The 27,847-nt window shown below is 51.6% G+C and overlaps 1 protein-coding gene across 20 annotated transcripts in view; it reads left to right on the top strand.

Moving 5' to 3' along the window:
- The window catches only part of CLASRP (CLK4 associating serine/arginine rich protein), a 739,455-nt gene that overhangs the window by 363,467 nt on the left and 348,141 nt on the right, over positions 1-27,847 (top strand). For all 20 annotated transcript variants that reach the window (XM_078660953.1, XM_078660959.1, XM_078660947.1 and 17 more), the window contains one exon: positions 17,737-17,967. In XM_078660953.1, the coding sequence (XP_078517079.1) occupies positions 17,737-17,967 (231 nt within the window). The remainder of the gene's footprint in view (positions 1-17,736; positions 17,968-27,847) is intronic.

Here is a 27,847-nt window from a genome sequence, read left to right as displayed (position 1 = left end):
TCTTCCTTGTGTGTGTGTTTCTGGGCAGCCTTCTAGTCACAATCCCTGCATTGTTTGACAAATGCCCAGAGTGTTCAAGGAAGAAGGCGAGGTCTGACCCACACGAGGTGTGCATCATCTGCCTTCCCTCCTCTCATGTCCCAGAGGAGTGTGACATTTGCCAGGGCTTCTCCAGCAGGACCCTGAGAGATGGAATGAAGATCTGGCTCCAAGGCCTGGAATACAGAAGACTGAAGGCACAAGGTGGGTCTGGGCAGACTTCCTCTGCCCATGCTGAGGCCTCTGGGGGGCTCCCCAGGGGCAGGAAGACCAGCAAACGTCCCCATTCTCCGTTGTCGTCGATTGCACCGAAAACGGCGTTGAGAGGGATGACTGCAGTCTGTTCCCCGTCTCCCCAGGGCTCTGGGTCGAAGCGGCGTCGACGTTCGGCGTCGAGGGAACTGAGTAGACCACCGTCCAGGTCACCGGTGACGATTTCATCGTCGTAGTCGTCGTCGAGTTATCGACGAAGAGAGACCCGGCGCCTGCGCTCGCCGTCGAGGCGACACCGCCGTTCGCCGTCGGCGAAGAGGAGGAGATCGACGTCGAGGATGATGTCGAAGTCTCGCAGGCGTTCGGCGTCAAGGCGCTCGTCGAGGCGAAGGTCGCCGTCGAGGCGAAGGCGTTCGACGTCGAAGAGGAGGCCTTCGCCGTCTAGGAGGAGGCGTTCGCCGTCGAGGGGCCGTCGGTCGACGTTCTTCGACGCCAAAGAGGCGCAGGAGCGGCAGGAGTCATTCTGGTCGGCGACAGGTGCCGATAGAGCATTCTCCATCGCCTAGGAAGGAGGGAAAGTCACCGGGCTCAATGTACTCTGAGGTGTATACACCCCCTAAGCCGAGGTCTACTCCGCCTCCACCTCCTTCACCCAAGGAGACTCCGCCGCGGACTCCACCCCCGCCGCCGCTCCTGCCTCATCCTGTACCTCATCCTCAACCTCAGCCGCAGCCTCATCCTCTTCCTCGGCTCCCAGCTGGTGGACCGCCTCCGGTTACTCCGAAGACAGCTTCCCTGCCACGATAACCGACGCCTCCTAAGGGGACCCCTCGGCCGAGGCCCCCAGGCAGGCCGGAGTTGCCTACGCCTATGAGGCCTGTGGAGCGTCCGAAGCCGAGGAGATCGCGCTCTCGCTCCGGCCGTAGGGGAAGATCGCGGAATCGTCACAGATCATTAACGAGATGGAGATGACGCCACAGGAGGCGCAGGTCACGGTCCCACACAGACTCTTCGGGGACCAGGGACTACTCACCGACTTTGTCGGAATCCCCTGGGACGAGGGTGTTCCCGTGGACGACATTGTCACGTTCCAGGATGTTCTGCTGCGGGGTGCAGCTAAGTTGGGCATCACGGTGACGGTGCCTACGCCCACGACGTCTGCGATCTTTGAGACGTTACACAAGAAGCACCTGTCTCGGTCATTGCTGCCTTTAGTACCAGGATTGGTAGAGCCCGCAGAGGAGCTGTTTCTCACTCCCACGGTGACGAAGGCTGCTCCCTCCGGGCTCCTTAAGCAGTACCGGGCCCCGAATTCTGACCCGGCTTTCCTCCGGATGGATCCGACACCGGACTCTGTCATAGTGACAGCAGCTAGAAAGCAGCATGGCGCCACCCCGTCTTCCACGGTCCCTCCCGATAAGGAGAGCCGCTGGATGGATTCGGCAGGTAGAAAGGTCTGTGAGCTGGCCTCTACTGCGATGAAAGCGGCTAGTGCCACAGCTTTACTAGGGCGGTACGATCGTGCCCTATGGGAGTCCCTCCAGCAATTCGCCAAGTTCCTCCCTGGAGATAAGAAAGAGGATTTCAGGAGGTTTTGAAGGAGGGGATGCTGGTGTCTAATCAGCTCATCAGCGCGGCAGCTGATGCGTCTCTTCTGGCAGCACATGGGTACTGTCATGGTGTGAACCAAAGACGCCACGCTTGGCTGCGCCTTACATCGCTCAAGCCAGAGGCTCAGCAGCGGGTGGCCAATCTGCCTTTCTTGGGGGAAACCCTGTTTGGCAAGCATGCGGATGACGAGATGGCCCGCATGAAGGCGGAGGCCGAGACCCTGACGGCTGTTGGGTTGGAAAAGCCCAAGGAAAAGAAGACCTACGGCCCATTCCAGAGACGGTTTGGGGCGCAGGGCAGAGGGCGTGGGCAGGCGTCTGGACAGCAGCAACAACAGCAGCAGCAGTTACAAAGGCCCTTCCAGAAGCGCCAGAAGGGCAGAGGCGGCCAGCAGTCCGCCGCAGCGAACAAAGGCCCGGCTGGTCTTGGCCCTGAGCGGTTACTTCCTCTACATCCGTTACCCGCTCCGGTGGGGGGAAGCGTTCAAGTTTTTTCTGGCAGAGTGGAGAAAAATTACTCAGGACAAGTGGGTGCTAAATATTGTTTGCAATGGATACAGTCTTCGGTTCATCAACCCGCCTCCAGCAATTCCTCCGGTCAGCTCGCAGTTTCAGCTGCGCGAGCTCCAGACGGAGGCCGATATCCTGTTCAGGAAAAGGGCGATAGAAGACGTACCTCTGTCTCAAAGGGGAAGAGGTCTGTACTCCCGGTTCTTTCTGGTTCGCAAGAAGGATAAGAACGTGTTCAGGCCCATTCTGGATTTGCGACAAGCAAACAAGTGGATCCGCAGAGAGAAATTTTGCATGCTGTCGTTGCATCAGATTTATCCTCAGCTGCAACAGGGAGACTGGCTCTGTGCTATAGACCTACAGGATGCGTACTTCCATGTGCCCATTGCACACAAACACAGGAAGTTCCTGCGATTCCAAGTCGGTGCCAATCATTATCAGTACACAGTACTACCATTCGGGCTGAAGTCTGCGCCCAGAACATTCTCGAAGTGCATGGCAGTGGTAGCTGCACACCTGAGGAAGAACAAGGTATTTGTCTACCCGTACCTGGACGATTGGTTGATCAAGGCCTCCTCCTTCTCGGAAGCTCAAGCGCAGTTCCAGAAGACGTGCGTTCTCTTGAACAAGCTGGGGTTGCACATCAACATGTCCAAGTCTGTCCCGACTCCGGTCCAGTGCATACAGTACTTGGGAGCCTCCATCAATACGCTGTCAGCAAGCGTGTCTCCTTCAGAGGAGAGACGATTATCACTCCTTCGGAAGGCTCAGGCTCTTATGACCGCTCCATCTACAACAGTGAGGACGGTGTCTTCTCTACTGGGGTCGATGGCCTCTTGTATCTTCCTCACGCCACACGCACGGCTGCACATGAGACCATTGCAGGAGTGCTTGGAGGATCAGTGGGATCAGAGAAAAGGATCTTGGGACGACAAGATTCGACTGTCTTTGCATGCTCTTCAGTCTCTGAAGTGGTGGTGTTCAGCGGAGAATCTCCTCAGAGGGGTTCCTTCCACAAGGACATTCCCACACAGACTATCGTGACGGATGCGTCTCTCCACGGCTGGGGGGCGCACTCCGGAGACTTACAGATTCAAGGTACGTGGTCCCAGACGGAGTCCACGTATCGCATCAATTTCCTGGAACTCAGAGCTGTTCACTTGGCACTGAAGGCCTTTCATCCGTCCTTCCAGACCAACTCTCTGCTTGTACAGACTGACAATACGACCACAATGTATTACCTCAACAAGCAGGGGGGCTTGAGATCGCGCACTCTGTCGCAGGAGGCGCAGGCGATCTGGCGTTGGCTTCTAGCGAGAGGGCTGACGATAACGGCTACCCATCTACCAGTTGTGCATAATGCTCAGGCCGACGCACTGAGCAGACTGATTCAGGAAAACCACGAATGGGTCATAAACGAAGAAGTACTAGGAGAAGTCATCGCAAGGTGGGGGACTCCAGACGTAGATCTGTTCGTCACCGCCGAAAACAGCAAATGCCGAGACTTTGCCTCCAGGTACTACCAACAGGGGATGCTGGGGAATGCGTTATGGATCAACTGGTCTTTCTATACGCTTTTCCACCTATTCCCCTGATTCCGGCGGTACTCATCAAGCTGTCCCAGTCCAGGGCGCGGATTATCCTGATTGCCCCGGAATGGCCCAGGCAGTGGTGGTTCACGGACCTGCTTCACCGGTCTCTCCTTCCTCACATACGGCTGCCATGCAGGCCGGACCTTCTCACAAAGTTCGGGGGGCAGATGGTGCACCCCAACCTCTCGTCTTTGAGTTTGGCGGCATGGCTCCTGAGAGAGTGCAATATGGCCATTTGAATCTACCAGAAGATTGCATGGACATACTGAAGGAGGCTAAGCGACCTTCCACTAGGACTTCCTATGCTTACAAAATGGAAGAGATTTTGCATCTCGTGTAAGTCCAAGAACTATGACCCGACGACGTGTAAGGAAGATGTCATCCTTCCGTATCTTCTACATTTGGCGCAGTCTGGCCTTAATGTCCATTCCATTAAGGTTCATCTCGCTGCGCTGACTGCCTACAGGAAATGCCCTTCACAGACTTCCTTCTTCCAGATCCCTGTGATCAAAGATTTTTTGGAAGGCTTGAAGAAAGTGTTCCCTCCTGTCCGGCTTCCTTCGCCTTCATGAGAATTGAACGTGGTGCTGTCCAGATTGATGAAGGAGCCTTTTGAACCCATTCATAAGGCTTCGTTGCAGCACCTATCCTGGAAGGCGGCGTTCCTCGTGGCCATTACATCGGCCCGCAGGGTGAGTGAAATTCAGGCGTTGTGTTGCCAAGAACCTTATACTGTATTTCATGCTGCTAAGGTTGTTATGCGTACTCACCCTAAATTTCTTCCAAAGGTTATATCTGATTTCCATGTTAACCAGACCATACCTTTACCTACGTTTTTTCAGAATCCTTCGTCTCCAGCGGAAAGGTCTCTGCATTCGCTGGATGTGAGAAGGGTGTTGAAATTTTATCTGGATAAAACCCAAGATATTCGTAGGTCAGACCAATTGTTTATCAATTATGGATCAGTCAGGGCCGGTCTTGCTACCTCAAAACAGTCCATCTCGAGGTGGATTGTGTCCTGTATACAATTGTGTTACCAGAAGGCTAATAAGACCTTAGGGGGTAAACCTAAGGCTCATTCCACCAGGGGCAAAGCTGCCACTACTGCTTTGCTCCGTAATGTTCCAATTGCAGAAATCTGCAAGGCGGCCACTTGGAAATCGGTCCATACCTTTGCTAAGCATTACTGTCTGGACACTGATGCCAGGGCAGACGCTCAGGTTGGGCAGGCTTCGCTGCGAAATCTGTTCGCACAATAGTGGTGTTGTTTCTCTTTTCTCCACCACCACTTTGGTGTGGGGATGGGCTTGCCATTCTATTCGCTAGATTATGACTATACACAGAGATCCCCTACTATAGAAGGAGTAGTTTCTGTCCTGTAACTCCAGTTCTGTAGTAGGGGTATCTCTGTTACAGTCATAAGCGCCCGCCCTCCTCCCCGGTGGAGAAAGATATTCATGTAAGGAATGCTACAGGTCTGGCGTGTTACGCCTTCAAAAAGAACTGAAAGTAAAAGGGACCTGCAGTGCATTCTGGGATACTCTGAGGCTTCTTTAAAGTTCTCTTAAAGGCACAGTATCCTGTTCTGAGCCGCATAATGGCAGCCTATGGGGCTTGTTTGTCCACTTCTTCCTCTCTATCATTCAAGAGGGTTTTTGCTGTTAAAAGCAAGGTTTTTCTCTTGGAGAAATTTGGACAGGCTTTGCTGTGTGTGGATTTTTGGTGGAATTTCTAGTTGAAGTACTGGACAGTGTAGCCTGTGGATATAGGCTGCATTATCTGTCTTTAAATTCTCTCTTAAGTGTCTGTGCAGTTCTGCACGTTTTGACAACTTAAGAGATTATTTTTGATTGCTCCGGGGTCCACGCTCATGGGCGGGACTTTTCACTAGATTATGACTATAACAGAGTTACCCCTACTACAGAACTGGAGTTACCGGACAGAAACTACTCCTTGTTGATCTTCTGCTCTTTTCCTGTAATTAGGCCGATTTTATCTGGTGTCGGAGCTGGTCCTACCGTTGCTTTCGCCCCCCGTGCTACTGACCCCCCCTTTTCGGCTGTAGCTGGAGGGAGACTTTCTTGGAGGGACTTATCGGAGTTAGATTTTTTTGCATTCTTACTACGTGAGGCTTTACTCGATGGCGCTTGCCGGTTTGTTCCTGATCTCATTCTCCTTGTTGTTTAATTATTGAATTTGTATTTGGTACCGGCTCCCGTGGTTCCTTTCGCTTTTTTAGGTTTCGCCCTGGCCGTAGCAACTGCGTAGCAGTTGCTCCGCCCAGGGCGAAATCTAATGTTATCTCAATAGTGGGGACTTGAAACCGCCCCTTCTTCCATTGGCTAGCTCCATAAATGGAGGCTAGCCATTGGAAGACACGGTTGTCCATCACTCTTTCCCGGTCAGAACGCGAATCGTGGGCGTTTCTGACTCTTTTTTTAGGTCCCGCCCCTTGATGCCGTGTGTCCCGGGCCGCGCTGTGATTGGCTGCCGGCCTGGGACACCCCCGTGACGTCATTCCCCGGGCCGCGCTGTGATTGGCTGCCGGCCCGGGACCTGACTTGTTTCTAATTAGATCATCGTTTTGGGAAGGAATGGATACCGTTTCAAAGTGCAACGAGAGCGTAAATACTACATTAAGTAGCTTCACGCAGCCAAGCCTTTCACACATCTATTTATCCTCGAAGCAATTTTTGTTTTCATAAAAAGAGAAGCACACGCATTCAATCGTGGCGTGTCATTTGCTCTTTCTTCTCTTTCCACTGAACCTCGCCATCAAGTCTCCTGAGCATGTTTATAATGATGCTGCCGGTTCTGCTGCACGCTCCCTCCGGCTCCTCGCCTGAAGCGGGGAAGCGCGCGCACAGAGCTCGCCAGGTGTTACTTTCATATCCTCAGACTCTCCGCATACATTAGCGAAAACACTAAATCAAAAACACAGCAAAATTAATGAACAGTGCCAGGGTGCGCAGGCCACACCATCTCTTCGCTGAACAAGACTTTCGAATGTCGCGGAAAATAAAATCGTTATTATATTTTTAAATGAATCTTGCTCTCAGATTATTAGAGAAGCAGATACTAATCACTAATTAGCGGATTTAATTAGTAGTTTCAAGTTGCACAAATGTTTCCTAATGCCCGCAAGAGTTGTGCTGGTTGGAATCAATATGTCGGAAGGTGACGTGGGGTTGTACAATTATGAGTTAGCAAAGAAAGAAGCGCGGCACGTGCTGTGCCACGGTCTGCGCCCTTAAACCCAACCGCGGCCTTTAGCGTCACAGAATTGGCGGGATCGACAACTCCAACGCGAAAGGCCATTTCACTGCTTTCTGAGGCGACCGTGCGCAGCAGGACAATACAAAACAGTGGGAAATAGTTCAGACAGCCGCAAGCTAATGAGTCTGTGACTCAGTGCCTCCTCAGCCGCTTAAACAACTTTAACCAGTGGCTTAATGGGCTTTGTGTGCATACCTCACGCTTCATGCTAAAGATATTCCCAAAGGTGACTTAAAAGTCTGTAATGGCCAACCAAAAGGCATTCTTGTCTGAAAAGTTCAAAATAATGATCTTAAGCCGGGTGTCTCTAAAAGGATTGAAAACCACACAATGCACTTGCAGTAAAACCTCTAATAACCCAACATGTGATCTACTGCTTAGCGTTAAAACCGCGCGTCACCTTCATCTTATGCAAAGTTAAGTGGGAAGGCAGCAAAGGGGGTGACTTTGACCAGAGTGATGTTGATTAGAAATGTATGCATTTGGTCAAAAATGGAACCTTGAGTGTTATACTGTAAGGAGGAGAGGGTACTTCGATGATTTCATGTCGCTCTTGTTGATCAATGTAGTGTTGCCTGCACGAACACATTATCAACAGATCTGAAAGAAACAGGTTAGTATTAGATTCCTTACCTTAGAATATCCCCAGGCGTCAGTCTGGATCCGGAAACTTTTGCGTAGCAGTACCCCTGCGCGTCGGTAGGCGTCGTCTGCAGGCGTCCCCTGCGGCTCCGCGTCGTCGGCGTCGTGCGCCGTGATGACGTCGCTGGAGTATATAGACGCCGCCTCCGCGCGCTGACGTCAGTTCTTCTTTTTTCCGCGCCAGTTAGCGCAGATCCGAAGAGCAGTACTCCGGTCTTTTGACCAAAGTTTTTTGATTACTCTAACTCTTTAGGTGCCGGTAGGATGCCCGGTTTTAAAAATTGTGACGGGTGCGACCGCCTGATGTCGGTCACCGACCACCATCGACTCTGCCTCCGGTGCCTGGGCGCCGACCACGACGTGGAGTCCTGCGTCGACTGCCGGGCCTTGACGAGTAAGGCTAGACGGGAGCGGTCCCGCAAGCTACTCGAGCTCCGGCTGTCGGCCCCGCGTCAGGAGCGGTCCCGGTCCGGCCGGAGGTCGAGGGAGCGGTCGAGAGAACGGTCGCGGAGCCGCCACGAGCGCTCCGGAAGTCGTCACCATTCCTCCGGTTCCTCAGGTAAGCGATCTCACAAGAAGTCGGGGCGTCGTCATCGCACCCCCGACTCCCCCCGACGCTCGCGCGATGCGGCCGGGGGTTCGGGTGGCCCCACCCCCGCGGCTCCGCGTGGGTCGCCGACGCTGCCTGCTCCATACCCGCCGGTCCCTGGGCAAGGCGCGTCGCGTGAGGAGGTAGAGGAGTTCCTCATGGCCATGAGGGCGCTGTCTCCTCCGGCGGGGCCTACGGCGCCTGCGGGCCCGGTGGTCCGGTCCGGGGGCCCGAGCGGTTCGGGTGCTCCTGCCCCGACGCCGTCGGGTGCTCCGGCCCCGACGACGCCGGCGGTTCCGGCCCTGGCGCCGCTGGGCCCTTCAGGGTCGACGCCGGCTGGTCAACCGGCCTCTCCGGCACCGATTCCATCGGGGCAACCCGTGGTGCCGCCTCCGCGCGGCGCCGTGACTCCGACGCCGGTTCCGGCCGGCGTCGGGGCTCCGGCTCCGGGCGGCGCCACCCCCATTCCCTCTCCAATTCCGGACGCGGAGTCGGACCGGCGTCGTCCGACGCCGAGTCCGGCGCCGATGGGGCCCCTTGACCCCGAGGAGCCGGTCTACATCGTTGAATCAGTATATGGTGATGATGAAGATTATGGAGAGGGTTGGGAGGGTCTGAGGACCCTCTGTCACGCGAGTGTCAGTACGACGTGGACTGGACAGGTGACTTGGGTGATGCTAGTGGTCTGGACGAATCTCCTAACCCTGGTTTTGTCTCGCCTCCCACTGTGGCGTCGGAGGCTGGGGCTGCTTATTCTGTGGTGTTGATGAGGGCTGCCAAGGCCTTGAGCTCCCCGTCGCAAAAGTGAAGCCTAACATCCTCACCGAGGTCTTCAAACCGCAGTCATGCCCACAGGAGCCTCTGCTGCCGTTCAATGAAGCCTTGACGGACGTTCTCTTGGGCACGTGGTCCAGGCCCGCTTCAGGTTCGCCTGTTGATAGGAACGTTGCCAGTCGCCACCGTCCGTGTTCGGACGACCCTAAGTTCCTGTCCACCCATCCCACCCCTGAGAGTCTGGTGATCCAGGCCTCAACTTCCCAATCCGCGTTCCCGTCGGCCCCGCCCGACCGGGAATCTAAGAGGTACGACCAGTATGGCAAAAAGGTCTTCTCGTCCTTGAGTCTGGGACTGCGGTCTTGCAACACCGCATGCCTCTTGGGCCGCTACACCCACTCTCTGTGGGATACGGTCGCGGAGTGTCTGCCGCAATGCCCGCAGGAGGTACAGGACAAGCTCGGCCAGGCTATGGTTGAAGGCCGAGACGCGGCGAGGTATTCCATCAGGTGTGGTCTTGATACGACCGACTCACTGGGCAGAGCGATGTCCACGACGGTGGCGATTCGTCACCACGCCTGGCTGAGATCCGCCAATTTTTCGACGGATGTCCAAAATGCCTTGATGGACATGCCGTTCGATGGCAGTCGCCTGTTTGGCGACAAAGCGGACAATGCGCTTGAGCGCTTCAAGGACTCCAGGGTCACGGCCAAGTCCTTGGGTCTCTCGACGCAGCGCCAGCAAACGGGTTCGTTTAGCTCCTTTCGTGGCCAAGGAAGGGGCGGTCCCACACGTGCTGCCAGCCACGCACCGCAGAACACTTCTCAACGCGGTGGCGGCCGTGGATTCCGCCGTGGAGGCGGTCGGGGACAGCGGCGAGGTCAGGCCACACCTCCCCCCGCAGCAGCCTCCAAATCCTCCTAGTCCGAGCTTTCAGGCCCATGTGACGCCAGTGGGTGGCAGGGTTCGCCATCACCACTCCCGCTGGCGCACTATCACATCGGACAGGTGGGTGCTGCAGCTCGTCCGAAGGGGCTACTCCCTCCCCTTCGAGACCACTCCTCCAGCCATGCCACCGCAGAACCACCGTGTGTCGGGGGACCACTTGACACTTCTGCAGGAGGAAGTTACGGCCCTCTTGGCCAAGGGGGCCATCGAGCGCGTTCCTGGGCCAGAAGTAGGGTGTGGTTGCTATTCCCACTACTTTCTGGTACCCAAGAAGGACAAGGGGGGCCTGCGTCCTATCTTGGATCTACGGAACGTCAACGGCTTCCTCCGGAAGGAGAAGTTCAAGATGTTGACTTTGGCTCAGGTCTTGGCTGCTCTAGACCCGCTAGACTGGATGGTAGCGTTGGACTTGCAGGATGCGTATTTTCACATCCCCGTCCTGCCGGCCCACCGGCGTTACCTGCGGTTCACGGTAGGCCACGAGCACTTTCAGTTTATCGTGCTCCCATTCGGCCTTACCAGCGCCCCACGGGTGTTCACGAAAGTGATGGCGGTGGTCGCAGCTCATCTGCGCCGGTTAGGGGTTTCAGTCTTCCCCTACCTCGACGACTGGTTGTTGAAGGCGGGCTCGCCCCAGACAGTCGTCCACCACCTTCAGATGACGGCAGACCTCCTGCACGAGCTGGGGTTTTCCATCAATGTGCCGAAATCACACCTGTGTCCCTCTCAAAAGCTCCTTTTCATCGGAGCGGTTCTCGACTCGGCGCAGTTTCGGGTTTATCCTCCGGAACGGCGGGTCTGGGATATTCAGGCTTTGATTCCCATCTTTCAGCCGTTATCCCGGGTCTCGGTCAGGTTGACGCTGCGGCTTCTGGGGCTGATGGCCTCCTGCATCCTTCTGGTGCATCACGCCAGGTGGCGGATGCGGGCTCTGCAGTGGGACCTGAAGTTTCAGTGGGCCCAGCATCAGGGCAACCTATCCGTCCATGTCCTGATCTCGGAGGGCACTGCGAGACAGTTGCAGTGGTGGCTTACGGACTGCGATTGGGTCAGAGGCAGATCCCTCTCCCTTCCCCAACCGGAGCACGTAGTTGTGACGGACGCGTCCCTCCAGGGCTGGGGTGGCCACTTGGGAGAGGCGGAGATCAGAGGCATCTGGTCTCCGGCGGAGTCCCGGCTCCATATCAACATGTTGGAGCTGCGGGCGATTCGCCTAGCACTGAAGGCATTCCTCCCCTTTGTCAACGGGAGTGTAGTGCAGGTGTTCACGGACAACACCACCGCCATGTGGTACTGCAACAAGCAGGGTGGAGTGGGGTCGTGGACCCTTTGCCAGGAGGCTCTGCGCCTCTGGCAATGGCTGGAACGTCAGGGCGTGACTCTGACGGCTCAACACCTGGCAGGTTCTCTGAACGCCAGGGCGGACGAACTCGGCCGTCGGTGCTCGGTAGATCACGAATGGCGTCTGAACTCGGACGTGGCGAAAGGCCTCTTTCTGCAATGGGGAGAGCCTTGGTTAGATCTATTCGCCACAGAAGAGAACGCGCAATGTCATCAGTTCTGCGCGTTGGAGTTTCCAAGACGGCACTCGCTCGGCGACGCCTTTCGGCGCGAGTGGAGTTGCGGTCTGTTGTACGCCTTTCCGCCTATACCACTTCTGCCCAGAGTGCTGAAGAAGATCAGGCGCGACCGGGCCCAAGTTATCCTTGTGGCTCCGGACTGGGCTCGAAGGTACTGGTATCCCGAGCTACTCAGCATGTCAGTCGGTCCCTCGATCCGCCTGCCCCTTCAGGAGGACCTTCTGTCGCAGCAGCAGGGGACGGTCCTCCACCCGAACCTGTCCAGTCTCCACCTCCATGCTTGGAGATTGAGCGGCGACAGTTGAGGCCATTTGACTTGCCTCCTGAAGTCTGTAATGTCATTCTGGCTGCCAGGCGTCCCTCCACAAAGTCGGTATACGCCTGCCGGTGGAACAGATTTGTGGCATGGTGCACAGCAAAGGCTGTGGATCCCCTTTCTGCTCCTCTCTCCGAGGTTCTCCTCTTTCTTCTCTCACTTGCCCAGCAGGGCTCTGCTCTGGGCACTATCAAGGGCTACCTTTCTGCCCTTTCCGCCTTCTTAAGGCTACCTGATCAGCCATCTTTGTTCAAGTCCCCTATTGTAACGAGATTCTTGAAGGGCATCACGCACATGTATCCACCTGTTCCGTTCGTGATGCCTCAGTGGGACTTGAACCTGGTTCTGACTTTCTTGATGTGCGCTCCCTTTGAGCCGCTTCATTCCTGTCCTCTCCGTCTCCTGACTTTAAAGACGCCTTCCTGGTTGCCATCACCTCTGCCAGGAGAGTGAGTGAGCTCCAGGCTCTTTCTGTCAAACCTCCTTTCATGTCCATTCATCCAGACAAGGTGGTTCTGAGAACTAGACCTTCTTTCCTGCCCAAAGTAGTTTCTGCTTTTCACATCGGGCAGTCCATCACCTTACCCTCCTTCTTCCCGCCTCCGCATCCTTCAAAAGATGAGGAGCGGCTCCATCGTCTGGACCCAAAACGTGCGCTTTCATTTTATATGGATCGCACACGCCAGTTCCGGGTGGATGACCAACTGTTTGTTGGCTACGTGGGTGAGAAGAAGGGAAGGGCGGTACAGAAACGAACCATCTCCCGGTGGGTCGTCCTGTGCATCAAAGCGTGCTACTCTTTGGCTCGGAAGGAGCCTCCTGTCGGGCTGAGAGCCCATTCCACTCGGGCCACGGCGGCTACTACTGCTCTGGGCCGGGGAGTCCCTTTGCAGGACATTTGCCAGGCGGCTACGTGGGCCTCGCTGCACACCTTTGCGAGGCACTACTGCCTGGACAGTCAAGTCCGGAGGGATGGCTTCTTTGGCCGTTCGGTCCTCCAGGACTTTCTGGTGTAGGATTGTATTGGTTCGCAGACCCACCACCGGGGTTGGTATTGCTGGGGTATCTTTTCTAAGGTAAGGAATCTAATACTAACCTGTTTCTTTCAAATGAACAAGTTACTTACCTTCGGTAACGATATATCTGTAAGAAACAGTAGTTAGTATTAGATTCCTTACCGCCCCACCCATCCTCCCCGTTCTGCGAACTGATACCTAGGGTTAAGGACATCCCTTTCAGGGCCCTAGTTTCACATGACACCAGTGTTGGTTCTCACATGGCTCTGCGTGTTCTGGCGCAGAAAAGCTGTGTGCAAAGAACTGACGTCAGCGCGCGGAGGCGGCGTCTATATACTCCAGCGACGTCATCACGGCGCACGTCGCCGACGACGCGGAGCCGCAGACGACGCCTGCAGACGACGCCTACCGACGCGCAGGGGTACTGCTACGCAAAAGTTTCCGGATCCAGACTGACGCCTGGGGATATTCTAAGGTAAGGAATCTAATACTAACTACTGTTTCTTACAGATATATCGTTACCGAAGGTAAGTAACTTGTTCTTCTGGACTTGAAAGAGAAAAGCCATGTCTGAGTGTTAAAGGAATACACTAAAGACACGGCTAAATTACAGCTATGTGTTGCATACTCGGATTCAACCGTGAAATCAATATAGGTAGCTATTTTCTAATCTGCCCCAGGGACATGTAGATTTTAATAAAGGAAAGGACCATATATATATATTTCTTTAATTTTACTACTCAGAAGAAAATACAACATTCGGATTCCAGTGGACAACAGGAATAAGAAAGACACAATGTCCAACACAACTCAGAAATCTCCCTAAAGCACTCCAAAGATTATCTATTTGAAGTATAAAAATTCACACTAATAACTAAAACACAATGTGCCAAGAAAGAAATATCCTGAACAACTGCCTAAAGCATTATAGGTGGGAAGCTAGCAATAATGGGGCTGATTTCCACAGATTGTTTTGATGAACAATACAGACAATGAGACAAAACCTTGTGCTTTTTTTGAAGTCACCCATAACAAAAAGATGGAAAACTCCCTGAAATTGATAGCTTCATGTTCCACAAATGTATGTTACTCATGATCTTCCATAATTACCCTCCCTGTAAACTGTTCCCATAGACCAATACCCAGGTAGTTTGTAGTTGCAGAGGAGTATACAGGAAAGTGCTTCATCATCATCCTTCACTTTCCTCAGCCCGGGGGGCAAATGTACAAATATTAGGATTTACAATTTCTAAATAGCGAATCGGTTGAAATCACTATTAGAGAATTGTTAAACAAGATGTATGCAACCGCTGTTTCTACTAATTGCAATTCCTAAGGATTTGCAATTTCATTAGGAAATGGCAATTTTGGAAATCGCTAAATTGCGATTACCTAATGAGAAATTGCAAATAAGGAAAAGTTGCATTCTGGATGCAAAATGATGATGTCAAACCAGGAAGTTAAGAAATACAGAGTGTGGCCATAACTCAGAAGCCTAGCAAGGTGTTGGAAGGGAGGAATGCACCTGGATCACCACCTGTGATTGAAGGATTACCTGGAGCTGGAAGAGGAAGGTCAAGTTTCATGAAAAGGAGATGGAGGTCCTGCCAGAAGAATGTGTGGCCCATATGGGCCAGCTATTTGGGAAAGCCTCTTTCACTGTTGCAGAGAGCCAGAAAAAAAAGATATGGACTGTAAATAATTTAAAAGTAGTGGCCCAAGAAGCGATTTTGACTTACGGCTGGATTATAACTAGCTGCATTTTACTGACGCCACCATCTGCACTAGAAGCGTCCATTCTAGATGCATTGCTCAGTTTCGAAATGGGCCCTTCCTACGCCTCAATAAATTACAAGTTTGCACTGCACCATATGCAATTTAACTGCTGGGTGACTGCAGATGTTCTAATCGACTCACAAATGAATTTAGGCAGCGATTGCTGGGCATTGGGTTTATGGAAATACTCGCACTAGACGCAAGAATTATACATGTGATTGTTTAAATCATGAAATCTTTTTAATCACCCACGCACGGTAAATGATCGAGTTAATTTTGATGTTAAATTGAGACTATATTGTGTCACCAACTCGAGTACCTTTCACTTTCAAAAACCTATTGACAAAGCCAATCAGTTTGGCTTTGTTTAGTGAAAAGATTTTTCCAACATTAACTAACATGAGCAAGCTCATGTTAGTTAATCGTGTGCAGTGGGAGTGCAGAGCGAGAGATTAGGCTATTGGCTTTGTAAATGACGATGCCATTTATTTATGTTGTCAAAGCCAACACATAAATAAAAATGTTGTCATTTACAATGCCAATAGCTCTAACTTTTCCAAAGGCGAAACCGTTGCATTGTAAATGCTTGTTTTATTTTATTTAAGCATCCCTTTGACTTGTTGGCTTGTTGGTTTTGTGTTTTTCCTCTCTCTCTGTCCTGTCTTTCAAGTCGGGACTTTTCTTGCTGTTTGAATTTTATGCAACTCAAGAGCTACGGGACTAGTCGTGCTTCTGTTAGAGTCGCCCTTTTTTTTTTTGTAAGAAAGTGCTCTGGTCAATTAACAGCAAGAAAAAGTGCAATAAATTTGATGAATTATAGCTTATTAAGCTTTAATGAGTCTTATTGAACCTTAATAGGCCTTATATTATAACCCCTGCGGTGTGGCCCCCTGAGGCCTTGCTCCTGGTTCCTGTATCCTAAAATGGCAGTTTTGGTCGATATCGGGTTTATCATGTTTGTCAGGGGACTATGTGTTTCAATGGGTTTTTAAAGTTCCTGCAAACTGCTGGGCTAGTTAGCTGATTTGTAACCTCCGTAGGTGAGCTTCCTATGAGGCGAGATGGGGATTTTGGGTGAGGTTTCGGTAGTGGGGGCAATTTATAGCCTGTGGCCCCGCAACAGCTGACAGAGAGGGCAGTGAGGGGGCTATGAGCGGAGCCCACGAAAGCAACTGGTCGCGAGCGGAGCACTCGGGGAGGGGGGGGAAGACCGCGGGCGAATCGGACCTAGTCGGACCTGCCTAGGTCAACCCCCCGGCCTCTTACTTTGCGGCCGCCTCTATCGGCAGCCGCGCTCGCGTCTTTCGTCTCGTCTTGTCCCTCCTTCGGAAGCGTCCTCACCTCCTTTGTAGATGCCGGTCCCGATGCCGGTGCAGAGAAGACCCGGTCACTTCAGCCCGAAATACGGGTAAAAAACCCCGCGCTGCCACTGGTGCTGCCGAAAACCCGCTGCCTTCACTCCGCTACGGCTTTTCGGTGGGTGTGCCCTTCGCTCTCGCTCCTCCTCTTCCTCCACACGTGAGTCGTTCTCCCAGAGAGCCATGTGTTGTTTGCAAGTCACAGTGATGTTACATCATAAGCGTCCCATTCACAGGATTCTGCTGCCTTTCTATCTTCTCCGCAGGAAGGGTTTCCAGGTGGACAATCAACTCTTTGTTGGCTATGTGGGTGCCGAGAAAGGTTGAGCTGCGCAAAAGCGTACCATCTCTCGATGGGTCATCCTTTGTATGAATATTTGTTACACTTTAGTTTAAAAGGAACCTCCAGTGGGGCTGAGTGCTCATTCCACCAGAGCTACCGCAGCAACTACTGCTTTGTCACGTGGAGTCCCACTCATTGACATCGTCCATGCGGCCACGTAGGATTCTATGCACACGTTCACCAGGCTAGTCAAGTCCGGAGGGATGGCTACTTTGCCCGTTCTGTGCTCCAGATTCTTCTGATGTGAACTTTGTTTGCGGTCCCTCCTCAGTGGTTAGTATTCCTGGGGTATCTATTCTAAGGTAAAGAAACTATAACTAATAGTCTCTTTCAGATGAACAAGTTACTTACCTTTGGTACCGATGTATCTGTATATTAGTTATAGATTCCTTACCGCCCCACCCATCCTCCCCGCTCTGTGAACTGACTTTTAGGGATAGGGACTCCTTTGCAGGGCCCTAATGTGGCACACCAGTGGTCAGTGTCTTTCATGGCGCTGCGCTTGTGGCGTGGAAAGTGGTGTCAGAACTGACATCAGCGTCCAAGGGCGGCGTCTAAGTAGGCACTTCGACATCATCCCGATAACCACGACACCGCCAACAGGCGCGTAGTCGACCAACGCCACCTACTGACGCACAGGGGTACTGCTGAAGAAAAATTCTTTGGATCCAGTCTGACGCCTAGGGGTAATTTGAAGGTAAGGAATCTATAACTAATATATGTCTCTTACAGATACATCATTACCGATGGTAAGTAACTTGTTCTCTATGCTCCATTTTCAAAATGTTCTGTGTTTTTGTGTGCTAATAGTTTTATGCAAAGAAAATACAGAAAAACAAATCCACGCTATGTTCTTAGCTGGAGGCAATAAAGAAGCTAACATTATTGATTATAGTAAAGTGATATCTTGCAGAATAGGTCATAAGCAGGTATTTCTCGCTGTAACATTTTGTCTTTTCTGTCTACATAATGCTTGTAAATCCTGAGGCAGAAAATATGCTGTGATTAAAAATACTTTCCATTCCTGTCATATTTGGCTTCTTTGTACCTTATGCTTTTGTGGACGTCTGTTAACTTAATCATAATGCTCTTTTGGTAAAATATCAGTAAGAGTTTAAAAAATCTTGACTTGGTTCTGTTTTCCTTCTGGTTAGCTCCCAGTCTGAATCCAGCTCTGAATCCAGAACACGTTCCCGTTCGCCAACCCCTGGCAAAGAGGAGAAAATCACCTTCATCACGAGCTACGGCGGTAGTGACGAAGAAGCCGCAGCAGCAGCTGCTTCCTTAGCTGCCGGAGGAGTCCTGGTGAAGCCCCCCGCTTCTGTCAAACGCACTACACTAACGCAGCAGGGTGGAGCTGCAGCAGGTCATAGCACCTCCTCCCGGTCGGTAATTTTCAAATTTGTTACTTTTTCAAACAATAAAAAAAGCAGAGAAGCCTCGGTCACTTCTTAAGACTTAAACGTTCAGAAGCTCATGTGGGAAACCAGTAGGAAGAATGCTTTTAAGTACCCCTGAGAAACATCTTGTCTGAATTGGTGCACCCTCATAACTTATACTGTTCAAGTTGAATCCTTTGCAAAGCTTTTTGTTGATTGAATTCATCCCCACACCTTTTGTGCCTAGAACTATGTGACTATCTTCAGTCCTCTGCTTTGTATTCCTATCTTACACTTCTGATGCTTTTCAGTTACAGATATCTCCCATTGTTTGGCATGTAAATTTGAGACACTGTCCATATTCACTGAATGGACTGGTGTTTGGAGGCTATTTGTTGCTTTTTATATGTAAGGGAGAGTGTGAGAAGAAATATAACTGCAGTCTGAAAACAAAAGTATACATACAGAATTTTGTTTTCAGCTCCTTCTGCAGCTACTATTGTTGCAAGTTCAGTTCAAGGTGTTCTTGCAATGTACAACTGTTTGCTGTTAACTGAAGGATTTTGCCAATTTGTAGTCTGTCCAATGTAAAAATATTTTGTATATCCTAAATATAAACTTTCAGCCTGTCTCCAAGAACTCCAAAAGTAGAATAATTGAGACAAACATAAAAAATGTTTGCAGTGCAAATGATATGACGTTTGGTGAGAAAGCAGCAACTAAAGTTTTTGTTCTTAATATCCCATTAGACCGTTGGTGCATTTTTATTAGAGTTGCTGCTTTTAGGAGTGAGTGACAAAGCTACACTGCATTACTCTACATTGTGGAAACAAACCGCTGAAACAGACAGGTGTACTCATGTCCTCTCTGCATTCTCGGGGGGTTGTTTTACGGGCACGCCACAACAACTTTTCCATTCTGCATATGCCTAGCCTGCAAATGCCCTGCCAGTTACCCAATCGGCCACTGTTCTATGCCCGCTTTGGTTTACAGCTACCACCAAGCGGACTGCAGATTATGGGCACGGCGACCGCCTGGGTGAGAAGGACTGAAGCAGAAGCCTTAACTTAAGTTGGTGGGTGAGAAGGCAGTCCTGCTACAGATTGTGACGGGAGATCTGGTGGTTTAGCAGAGGCAGGGGTGTCTATTATTGCTCTGCTACTGCACTACACGGGACACTAAAGGGCACCGGTGTCTGATCCTTCTTCCTTACCTCACTATGAACAATGACCTAAGCCCATGATCTAAGGGGCGGTGCCAGCACATACTGACCCCCTACAACAGTATTGGAGCATCAACCAAGCTGACAGTCAATCCGACAGTGGACTGTAGTCTGAAAAGGAACTAAGAAGTGAAAATACATTAGTGCACAGCATAACGCTGTACTTTTCCACTTCCACTTCCTGTGCCTGTGTTTTGTTCTGTAACTGGCTGTTTTACTTAATTACTCCAGTGGTCTGTTAGCAGATTCATTGTGACTGCTTGTGATTGTAACTTGTGACTTCCCTGAACATTTTACCCATTCGAACTACCACCAAATACATTTACTAATAATTTAGCATCAGGCTACCCCCAGGCAGCCCCCACTATTTGACTGAGTCATAGATCCTGTTGTAAGACACCAAAATGTTCACAGTGTCCATGTCTTATTTAACAAACTCTCCAATGTCTGCTAAAGTGAACCTAACCTTGTTGCTACATTCTGTAAGTTTGTCTGTAAAGTTTGGGAAACTGCAAAAGATAAATCATGCTGATTTTGTCTAGGTCTACAACTGTGATTCTACCTGCCCAGTAGGCCATAACTTCAGCCCTGAAGTCAAGTGCGTGGGGAAGGGTGGTTGGGTTAGAGGGAAACAACAACTTATATTTACCTGGTATTCACTGTGGACTTATACCAGGCACGAGGTGGGAAATAGGTGGAGCCCTGGAAGACCGGGCCCAGGCAATAGGGAAGTGGTTTCTCTAGTTTCCAATACTAATACGGTTTAACCATTGTTGGGGCCTGGCCCACTCAGAAGGGAAGTCCCACATCAAATGCAGCTGCCTACTTCTCAGATTCTGCCCTTGCCACATAAACCTGAAACACCATCACTAAACAAGATAACAGACTATTTAAAAAAATGGGCAACATTCTTTAACTGAACTGATCAGTACAAACTTAACTCAAGGAACAGTCGGTAGCCTTGGTAGAGCCCATACTTAAGTAAATCTCACACAGCCACCTGAGGCTGACCCAATCAGAACCAACATAACATGGTTAGGCCCCCTCGGCCTGCCAGCTAAAAAAACATATTAGTGCAGTCTTGCTTGGTGATCAACCTAGATAAGTAAATAATAGAGATAGTAGAGATAACTGGTTTCATAAGGACAAAATAACCTATCTATGATGGACACCTGCATTTCCCTCCATAACACTTTCTTTACTACTGATATTCTGAACATTATCCTAAACTGTTCTGGCAGTACAAACACACTACAAGGCTATTATAAGATGAATTAAGCATGAGCAAACAAAATCATACGTTATCTGAAGCCCCACCTGCCCAACTAATCCTCTCCGTAATGTGGACCATGGGCAGGACGTTGGACATAATAGTGGGTGCTTTGACCTCCAAGTCAACTACATTAGAGGGCAAATAGTGAATATGCAAGAAAAGGCATCTTGAATTGACCAAAGACTGGGGATAATATAAGAAACAGTGGTGGGTGTACTGAAAAACACACCACTCTAAGTAAACCCTGTAACTGCTTAGCAATTCTATCTAATTTAGGAGAAGTTCTGGAGTCATATACTAGGAATCGGCCAAAGCCGACTATACTTGATTGCCCTGGCAACCTGGCTGGAGGTAAACAAAGGATACATCGTGCAAGCCATATCTGCTAAAAAAGCTTCCAATGTATCAAAACTGGCAGTCAGACAACAGAATCAAAAATTACAGGAAGAAACTGTATACTAAAGCCTCAAGAGAAATGAATGAGCATATCCTGCCCCAGCTTGAAGTTCCTTAAGAATGTTCAGGTGAATCCTCGAATATGGATCCACATAAAAAAAACCTTTGTGAGCATGATCTCTGCACTGCTATGCAATATGTGTTGCACAATTCACACCCACATACAGAGAATCCCAACTGGCGTAAGAGTTACAAGGAATGAAGCATCAGTTGCCACACCAATTAGACTAATTTATCCAGCCAAAATAAATTGCCCACACTAGAGGCCATTCGTGGCTGGGGCAAGAAACGGCTACATGAAAGGGATATCAACAGGACCTTGTGAGACTGAACAGACTGTGACCGCATATCTGTCCCATCTCCAGGAAATCATTCTCGGTCTATGACTTCCTGCAAAATAGATAACATATTATCACCACCAACAAAAACATCATCTTTAAATGCAGCGACTGAACCATACCATGCCTATCATGCTTAAGCTAACTCGCAACAAAAGTTAATGAATTTTGGCTATCTGCTTGAGGAGTGCAGAAAAACCAAAGGTGATGATGGACGGAGCGTTGACAATACAAACACTCACCCCCAGTCAACTGATCTGGGTTTAATCCATCACCGTTCTTTAGCTCACTCCGCCACCCCAGTTCAGACATGGCCATATGCAAATCAGTCTGACCTTGTGCCTCATGGGAACAGTCCAGCCCGAACTGCCAAGCATTGTCTTCCCTGGACCGGAATCAAGCTTTCCAGGACCGGTTTCTGGCATTACAGCCGTCCTTGCTTGACTCCAATGGCAAAGTGAGCAAGGGACTCAAGTCTGAGCATACCCTGCCAACTTAGGGCGAACAAAGAAAAACCAAAGGTGATGATGGACGGAGCGTTGACAATACAAACACTCACCCCCAGTCAACTGACCTGGGTTTAATCCATCACCGTTCTTTAGCTCACTCCGCCACCCCAGTTCAGACATGGCCATATGCAAATCAGTCTGACCCTGTGCCTCATGGGAACATTCCAGCCTGAACTGCCAAGCATTGTCTTCCCTGGACCGGAATCACGCTTTCCAGGACTGGTTTCTGGCATTACAGCCGTCTTCAGCCGGGCTTGCTTGACTCCAGTGGCAAAGTGAGCAAGGGACTCACTTCTGAGCATACCCTGCCAACTTAGGGCAAACAAAGAAAAACCAAAGGTGATGATGGACGGAGCGTTGACAATACAAACACTCACCCCCAGTCAACTGATCTGGGTTTAATCCGTCACCGTTCTTTAGCTCACTCCGCCACCCCAGTTCAGACATGGCCATATGCAAATCAGTCTGACCCTGTGCCTCATGGGAACAGTCCAGCCCGAACTGCCAAGCCATGTCTTCCCTGGACCGGAATCAAGCTTTCCAGGACCGGTTTCTGGCATTATAGCCGTCTTCAGCCGGGTTTGCTTGACTCCAGTGGCAAAGTGAGCAAGGGACTCACGTCTGAGCATACCCTGCCAACTTAGGGCGAACAAAGAAAAACCAAAGGTGATGATGGACGGAGCGTTGACAATACAAACACTCACCCCCAGTCAACTGATCTGGGTTTAATCCATCACCGTCCTATTCAGGAGTGCAGAAGACAGACCTCCTTAATTGATGGAACATATGGAACTTGCAAAACCTAAAAAGGGTTACTTCTGGTGCAAAACAAAAATAAGCCACATAGATTAGTGGCAATCCTTAACAATGTAGGAAGAAAAGGAGAAATGAATGATCTGTACCGGGATATTCTCTAAGAAAGAAGAAATGATTGCATCGGCAAAGCATATGGAAGAGCTTCAGAAGCCCATGAAGCCCCTAGCACTTTTTGAAATGTCAGGTGGTACATAATCCTTTTCACTGCAAGGTACTGATCCAGGGGCCAACTTGAACATATTAAAAACTCCCAACTCTCTACCCGACCTGAAACCCATCTCACTGAGCTTGAGCAAAGATAGAGTGTGCCCACTGAGAAGCTGTGGGCCAAATGGAACCTTATAGAAACTATCTTGACTCACCATGAAACCATAGAGAACTGGGTGATCACAATCACTGCACAAAAAAAAATAGCATTAGCCAAGGATTCTAGAAACCGTGAAAGTGAAACATAGCAATGTAAAACATATACTACTATCGGATAGCGACTACTAGCCGCAGATTCCTTAACGTAGAATTATCCCCAGGCATGAGACTGGATCCGGAAAACTTTTTGCCACAGCATTCCTAAGCGCTGGGGGGACGGCACTACGTGACTCTGCCCAGGCGTTGTCCGCGTACGTGACGTCAGCGTGGTCACATAAGTCCCACCCGGCGCGCCTACGGCAGTTTTTTCCTTTTCCGCGCCACAACGTGGATCCTGATCGTGCTCCGGGCCTGTTCAGGCCTTTCACTTTTCGCTATTGCGTGTGTATGGAAACAGTGTGCGAATTCCTTTGGGCTTTAAGACGTGCTCATCTTGTGGACACCTGATGTCTGCGACGGATCCTGACCCCATCTGCATGTGGTGTTTGGGGGAACACCACGACTCCACTGATTGCGAGGCATGCCAGCAGATGAAACCGTAGTCCCGGCAGGACCGCCGGGTGAAACTTCTCTCAGCCCGCATGTCCAGGTCGGCATCGTCACCTCGCCCGGCCCCTGCAGAAGGTTCTCGAAACCGCTGCCATCGTCCTTCTCCCAGGCCGCAAGAGCATCGCTCGCCTATCAGTAAGTGTCGCAGTTTGTCCCTGAGGGCCGGTCTGTTGGGGGCATGTGATCTCTGCGGGTGGTGCGGCCCCGCGTGTCGTCCCCCTATATGCCGTTTCCCGGTGTGGGGGCGACTAGAGCCCAGATGGAGACATATGCGGCGGCTTTGCAGGCCTCGCTGGCTTCTCCTCCTCCTTCCCCTCCTGGGACGTCAGCGGATCCCTTGCAGTGTGAGGGGCCCTCCGCGGCATCGCCGGTGGCTCTGGCCCATGCGCCGACCGGTTAGGATCCAGGTTCGGAGGATGTGGTGCCGTTGGGATGCAGCCCTTCGGGTGTCCCTCCTTCGGACCAAGGCGCCTCTGCTTCGCTGCACACTCCCGTGGGACACCCTGTGGTGTCGCGGGAGGTTGCCGGGACTCGGGTCACATCTCTGAGTCCCACTCGGTCCTCGGGACAGGCGGTGGCCTCGTCCGAGGCCGAGGTGACGCCGCTTCGGTGCCGGCCGCTGCTGGCCCTGGTGGTGCCACAGGGGCTGGTGGAGGGCCCTTCTCGTCCGGTCACAGGCCGAGGTTGGCCGGGGACCCCTCGTCCTTCCCTGGGTCCCTCTTGCCCCTCCACGCAGGCGGCTGCCACGTCTGGGGTCAGGTTGATGCTGTTCCCTCACCGCCCCGGCTCCAGCCCTGCCCCGGTTTCCTGCGCCGAGCGCAGTGGCGGAAGTCGTTCCGGCATCTCCCCTGGCGTCGGACGACGATGTCCTGCCTCAGATTGCAGACTCTACGGCGCCAGGCCGGGCTCGGGCTGTTGACTCGTCCTCAGGCGCCTCTTCTCCAAAGGTTCGACACTTGCTGGTGTCATGCTCGCCAGAGACGGGCCGACGCGTCATGGCTTTTTTCCCCGACGTCATCTAAGGACGGCTCCTCGATGTGTCTGCGGTCTTCGCCAGAGGAGCCGCAGGTCCGCCAGTCCTCGGTCCTTCTTCCTACTTCCCGGACCTGGCCCTTCATTCCTCAGGTTGGCTCTGGGGATGGCCGCCTTAACTTGCAGCCGTCGCCTATTGAGGAGCTGCTTTCCCCTCCGCGGGGCCCTACGGAGGCGGGTGCGGCCTTCGCTCGCGCTGTTTCCACGGCTGTGGGAATTTTGCGCATGGGTGATCCATCTGCCCATTTCCCCGCGGATCATCTTCTGGAGGTTCTCCATCAGGGCTCTGGTGGTAGGGAGCTGCTGCTTCCCTTCAAAGGTTTGCTCCATTCTTCTCTTTTAGGGACTCGGCGGAATCCCTTATGTCTCAGGAGGGTGCCTGTGTTGATTTGAGGAACCATGTGTTGGATGGCTGGGAGCTGGCGGTGTTTATTCTTCGCTCCGCTCTGGACATCTCGGAGGTGCTGGGTCGTGCCATGGCTTCTTCGGTTGCACTTCGTCGCCATGCCTGGCTTCGGGACAGTGTGTTCCCAGAGAACGTTCGGGAACGGCTGGTGGACCTTCCTTTCGATGGCGTTCTTTTGTTTCACGCCCCTGTGGACTCTGCCATTCAGAGATTCTTGGCGGGGCTTCCTCCTCTTACTCCTCCTTCTCCTCCTCCGTCTCCTCCTATTACCCCCCCCCCCCCGACCTGTGAGTTGATCTGGGTTTTGGGAGGTGTTCTTCCGTTGGGGCGTGTCGCCCCAGTTGTGTTGTCTGTGTGCTTCAAGTGCATTTGAGTCCTCCTTGTTGGGACTGTGGTTCTGTTGGCTGCTGGCCGGCCCTTCTTGACTGTGTGTTTTTGCTTTGGGTTTCTACACCATGCTGGCCCTGAGACTAGACCTTTTGTGTTTTTCTCTTTGGCTGCTTGACAAGCCTTCTGCGGGTTTTTCCGCGAGTATTTCTGTTGTCCTCTGCTTTGGAAGTTTTTTCCTAAGAGGTTCCCATGTCTTGGGACGTAACATGCCCTATGTGGGGCAGTGGTAGCTGTTATATAGCTCTGTCATGCGCTGGGAAGCTGTGGTCGCCTTCGGGCCCCTGCTCTCCGTGGCATTACGGTATGTTGCGGATGCAATCCTCTTGTTGGAATGGCTTGAGTTGCTCCCACGGGTGTCCTTCTCCGGGGTGACTGCGCTGTTCGCCTGGTCTGGCCTACTGTCTGCGGCCTGGCGTCTTGGCTCTGTCTGGTTCCACTTCTTTTTGGGCTGTGTGTGTGGACTCCTCCATGGAGCGTGTCCAGACCGTTCTTCGCTCTTTTGCTCTCTGTCTTCGGCTGATGTCTGGTTTGCCCTAAATGCACCCTTCCAGGGTGCTCTCTGCATCTGGTTGTGCTTGCCGGTGCTGACCTACTGTCATTCTGCACCATTGGGCCTTTTTGGTGCTTTAGTGGGACAGTCATCCTTGCCTTGTCCGCTTCTTCCAGTGGGCCCTGCATTTAGTTCTGTCTCTCCTCCCTGGGGATGAGGTGGATCTTGTGTTCTTGTCGCCCTTTTTGGGCGCAGTCTGTCCCTGCAGAACGTTGGATGGTTCTTCCTGGGTGACTTCGGGTTTCCCTGTCTGCTTCCACCTGCTTATTGCGGACGGCGCCGTTCTGTCTGGTCTATTGCCTTCTGGCTGTGATAGGCTTGGTTGCCCTCTTCACTGGGTGTGTTCCCGGTGGAGGGGCTTCCCTTTGTTCTTCCTCTTTTCCTTGGAGTCTCTAGGTTATTCTTCACCCTCGGTGCTCCTCTTATTGTGTTGACCTTGGGTGGAGGTTCTGTTGCCTCGTATGGGCGTGGGGTGCTTTGGCCTCCTTTCGCCTTGCCCTCTTTCCTCTGCTGAGGGAGGACGGGCTACCGCTTTCTTGTCTTCTCGCGTCCCCTCTGGGGTCAGTGGTCCTTTAAGTGTAGGGGTTCTCCTTGCCTGGAGGGACGGAGCTCTTCGCCCTGTCCGCTTGAACCTGTGGGACTCTCTGTTATGTCCAGGCGGGTGGGGTTCTCTTGCAGACCCTCCTCCCCTCTGGATATGGCTATCTATTCTACGTTAAGGAATCTGGGACTAGTAGTCTCTATCAGATGTACAAGTTACTTACTTTCGGTAACGATGTATCTGGTAGAGACGATTCTAGCCGCAGATTCCTTCACGGCCTGCCCTTCCTCCCTGTTCTGCGAGGACTGTTGGCTTGGTCTTCTGCACTCGCCTCCCCGTGGGCAGCTGTGTCTTCTATGAGTACATTCTTCCCTTCTTTCTGACAGGATAATCGTCCTGTTTATTTGTTCCCTTTCCTTTCGGCAATTGTAGGTTAGGTTTATTGGTACTTTGGTGCACTTATGCTCTGGTAGCTTCAGGTTGGGGCCTACCTTCCACCCGCCTCCCCACTCCTTCCTCTTTATTACTAGGGCTCTGGGCCCTCTGCTATCCTCTAGGTTGGGGTCTTTTGACTGTGCCTCTGCCCTTTGTTCATTATGGGGATTGTCACACTCTGTGATGGGGCTGTCTTGGAGTTTTGCCATTCCTGGTTTGTCCCGGACTGGTTCCCCTTCATTGTTTGTGGTTGGGGTTATAGTCCTGCTACATGTTATCATGACATTTTTTACATACGTTCTTTGTCTCCAAGGGGGCTATCTCCGTACTGTCAGGGTTGCTGCTCACGGCTGGGCTATGTTCTTTATTCTTTTCCCTGCTTTTAGGTACTGCCGTGCCTGGCACTGTTCTTTATGGTGTTGTTCTTCACCTTTCCTTTTTACACTTTTTCTGCTCTTTCGCACACTGTTCCTATACTCTCACAGTTTTGCCTGCTGGCTCCGCGTTGTGACGCTGAAAAGTTCTCAGAAGAAAACTGGCATAGGCGTGCCGGGGTGGGACTTATGTGACCTCGCTGATGTCACGTACGCAGACAGCGCTTGGGCGGAGTCACATGGTGCCATCTCCCCGCCGCACAGGGATGCTGTGGCAAAAAGTTTTCCGGATCCAGTCTCATGCCTGGGGATAATTCTACGTTAAGGACTCTGCGACTAGAATAGTCTCTACCAGATACATCGTTACCAAAGGTAAGTAACTCGTACTTTAATTGCCTATACAGCATTATGTGGCTCTACTTCAAACTACATAGATGATCGGTATAACCCAAGATTAACATTCACCAAAGCAACATAGATGAATAATCCTTATGCCCTAAACGCAGCACCATACCTCCTTCATCCCAGTTTACCAACGAGAACTCGTGCTAACTACCAACAACTATCTAAGCCATCAAAATATCAACCATCCAAAACATTTTTAAATGAGCATAACCTACTGTTATTTT

This window comes from Lissotriton helveticus, chromosome 9, assembly GCF_964261635.1.
Source record: "Lissotriton helveticus chromosome 9, aLisHel1.1, whole genome shotgun sequence".
Taxonomy (NCBI): Eukaryota; Metazoa; Chordata; class Amphibia; order Caudata; family Salamandridae; genus Lissotriton; species Lissotriton helveticus.
This window is presented reverse-complemented; position numbering and strand designations above follow the sequence as displayed.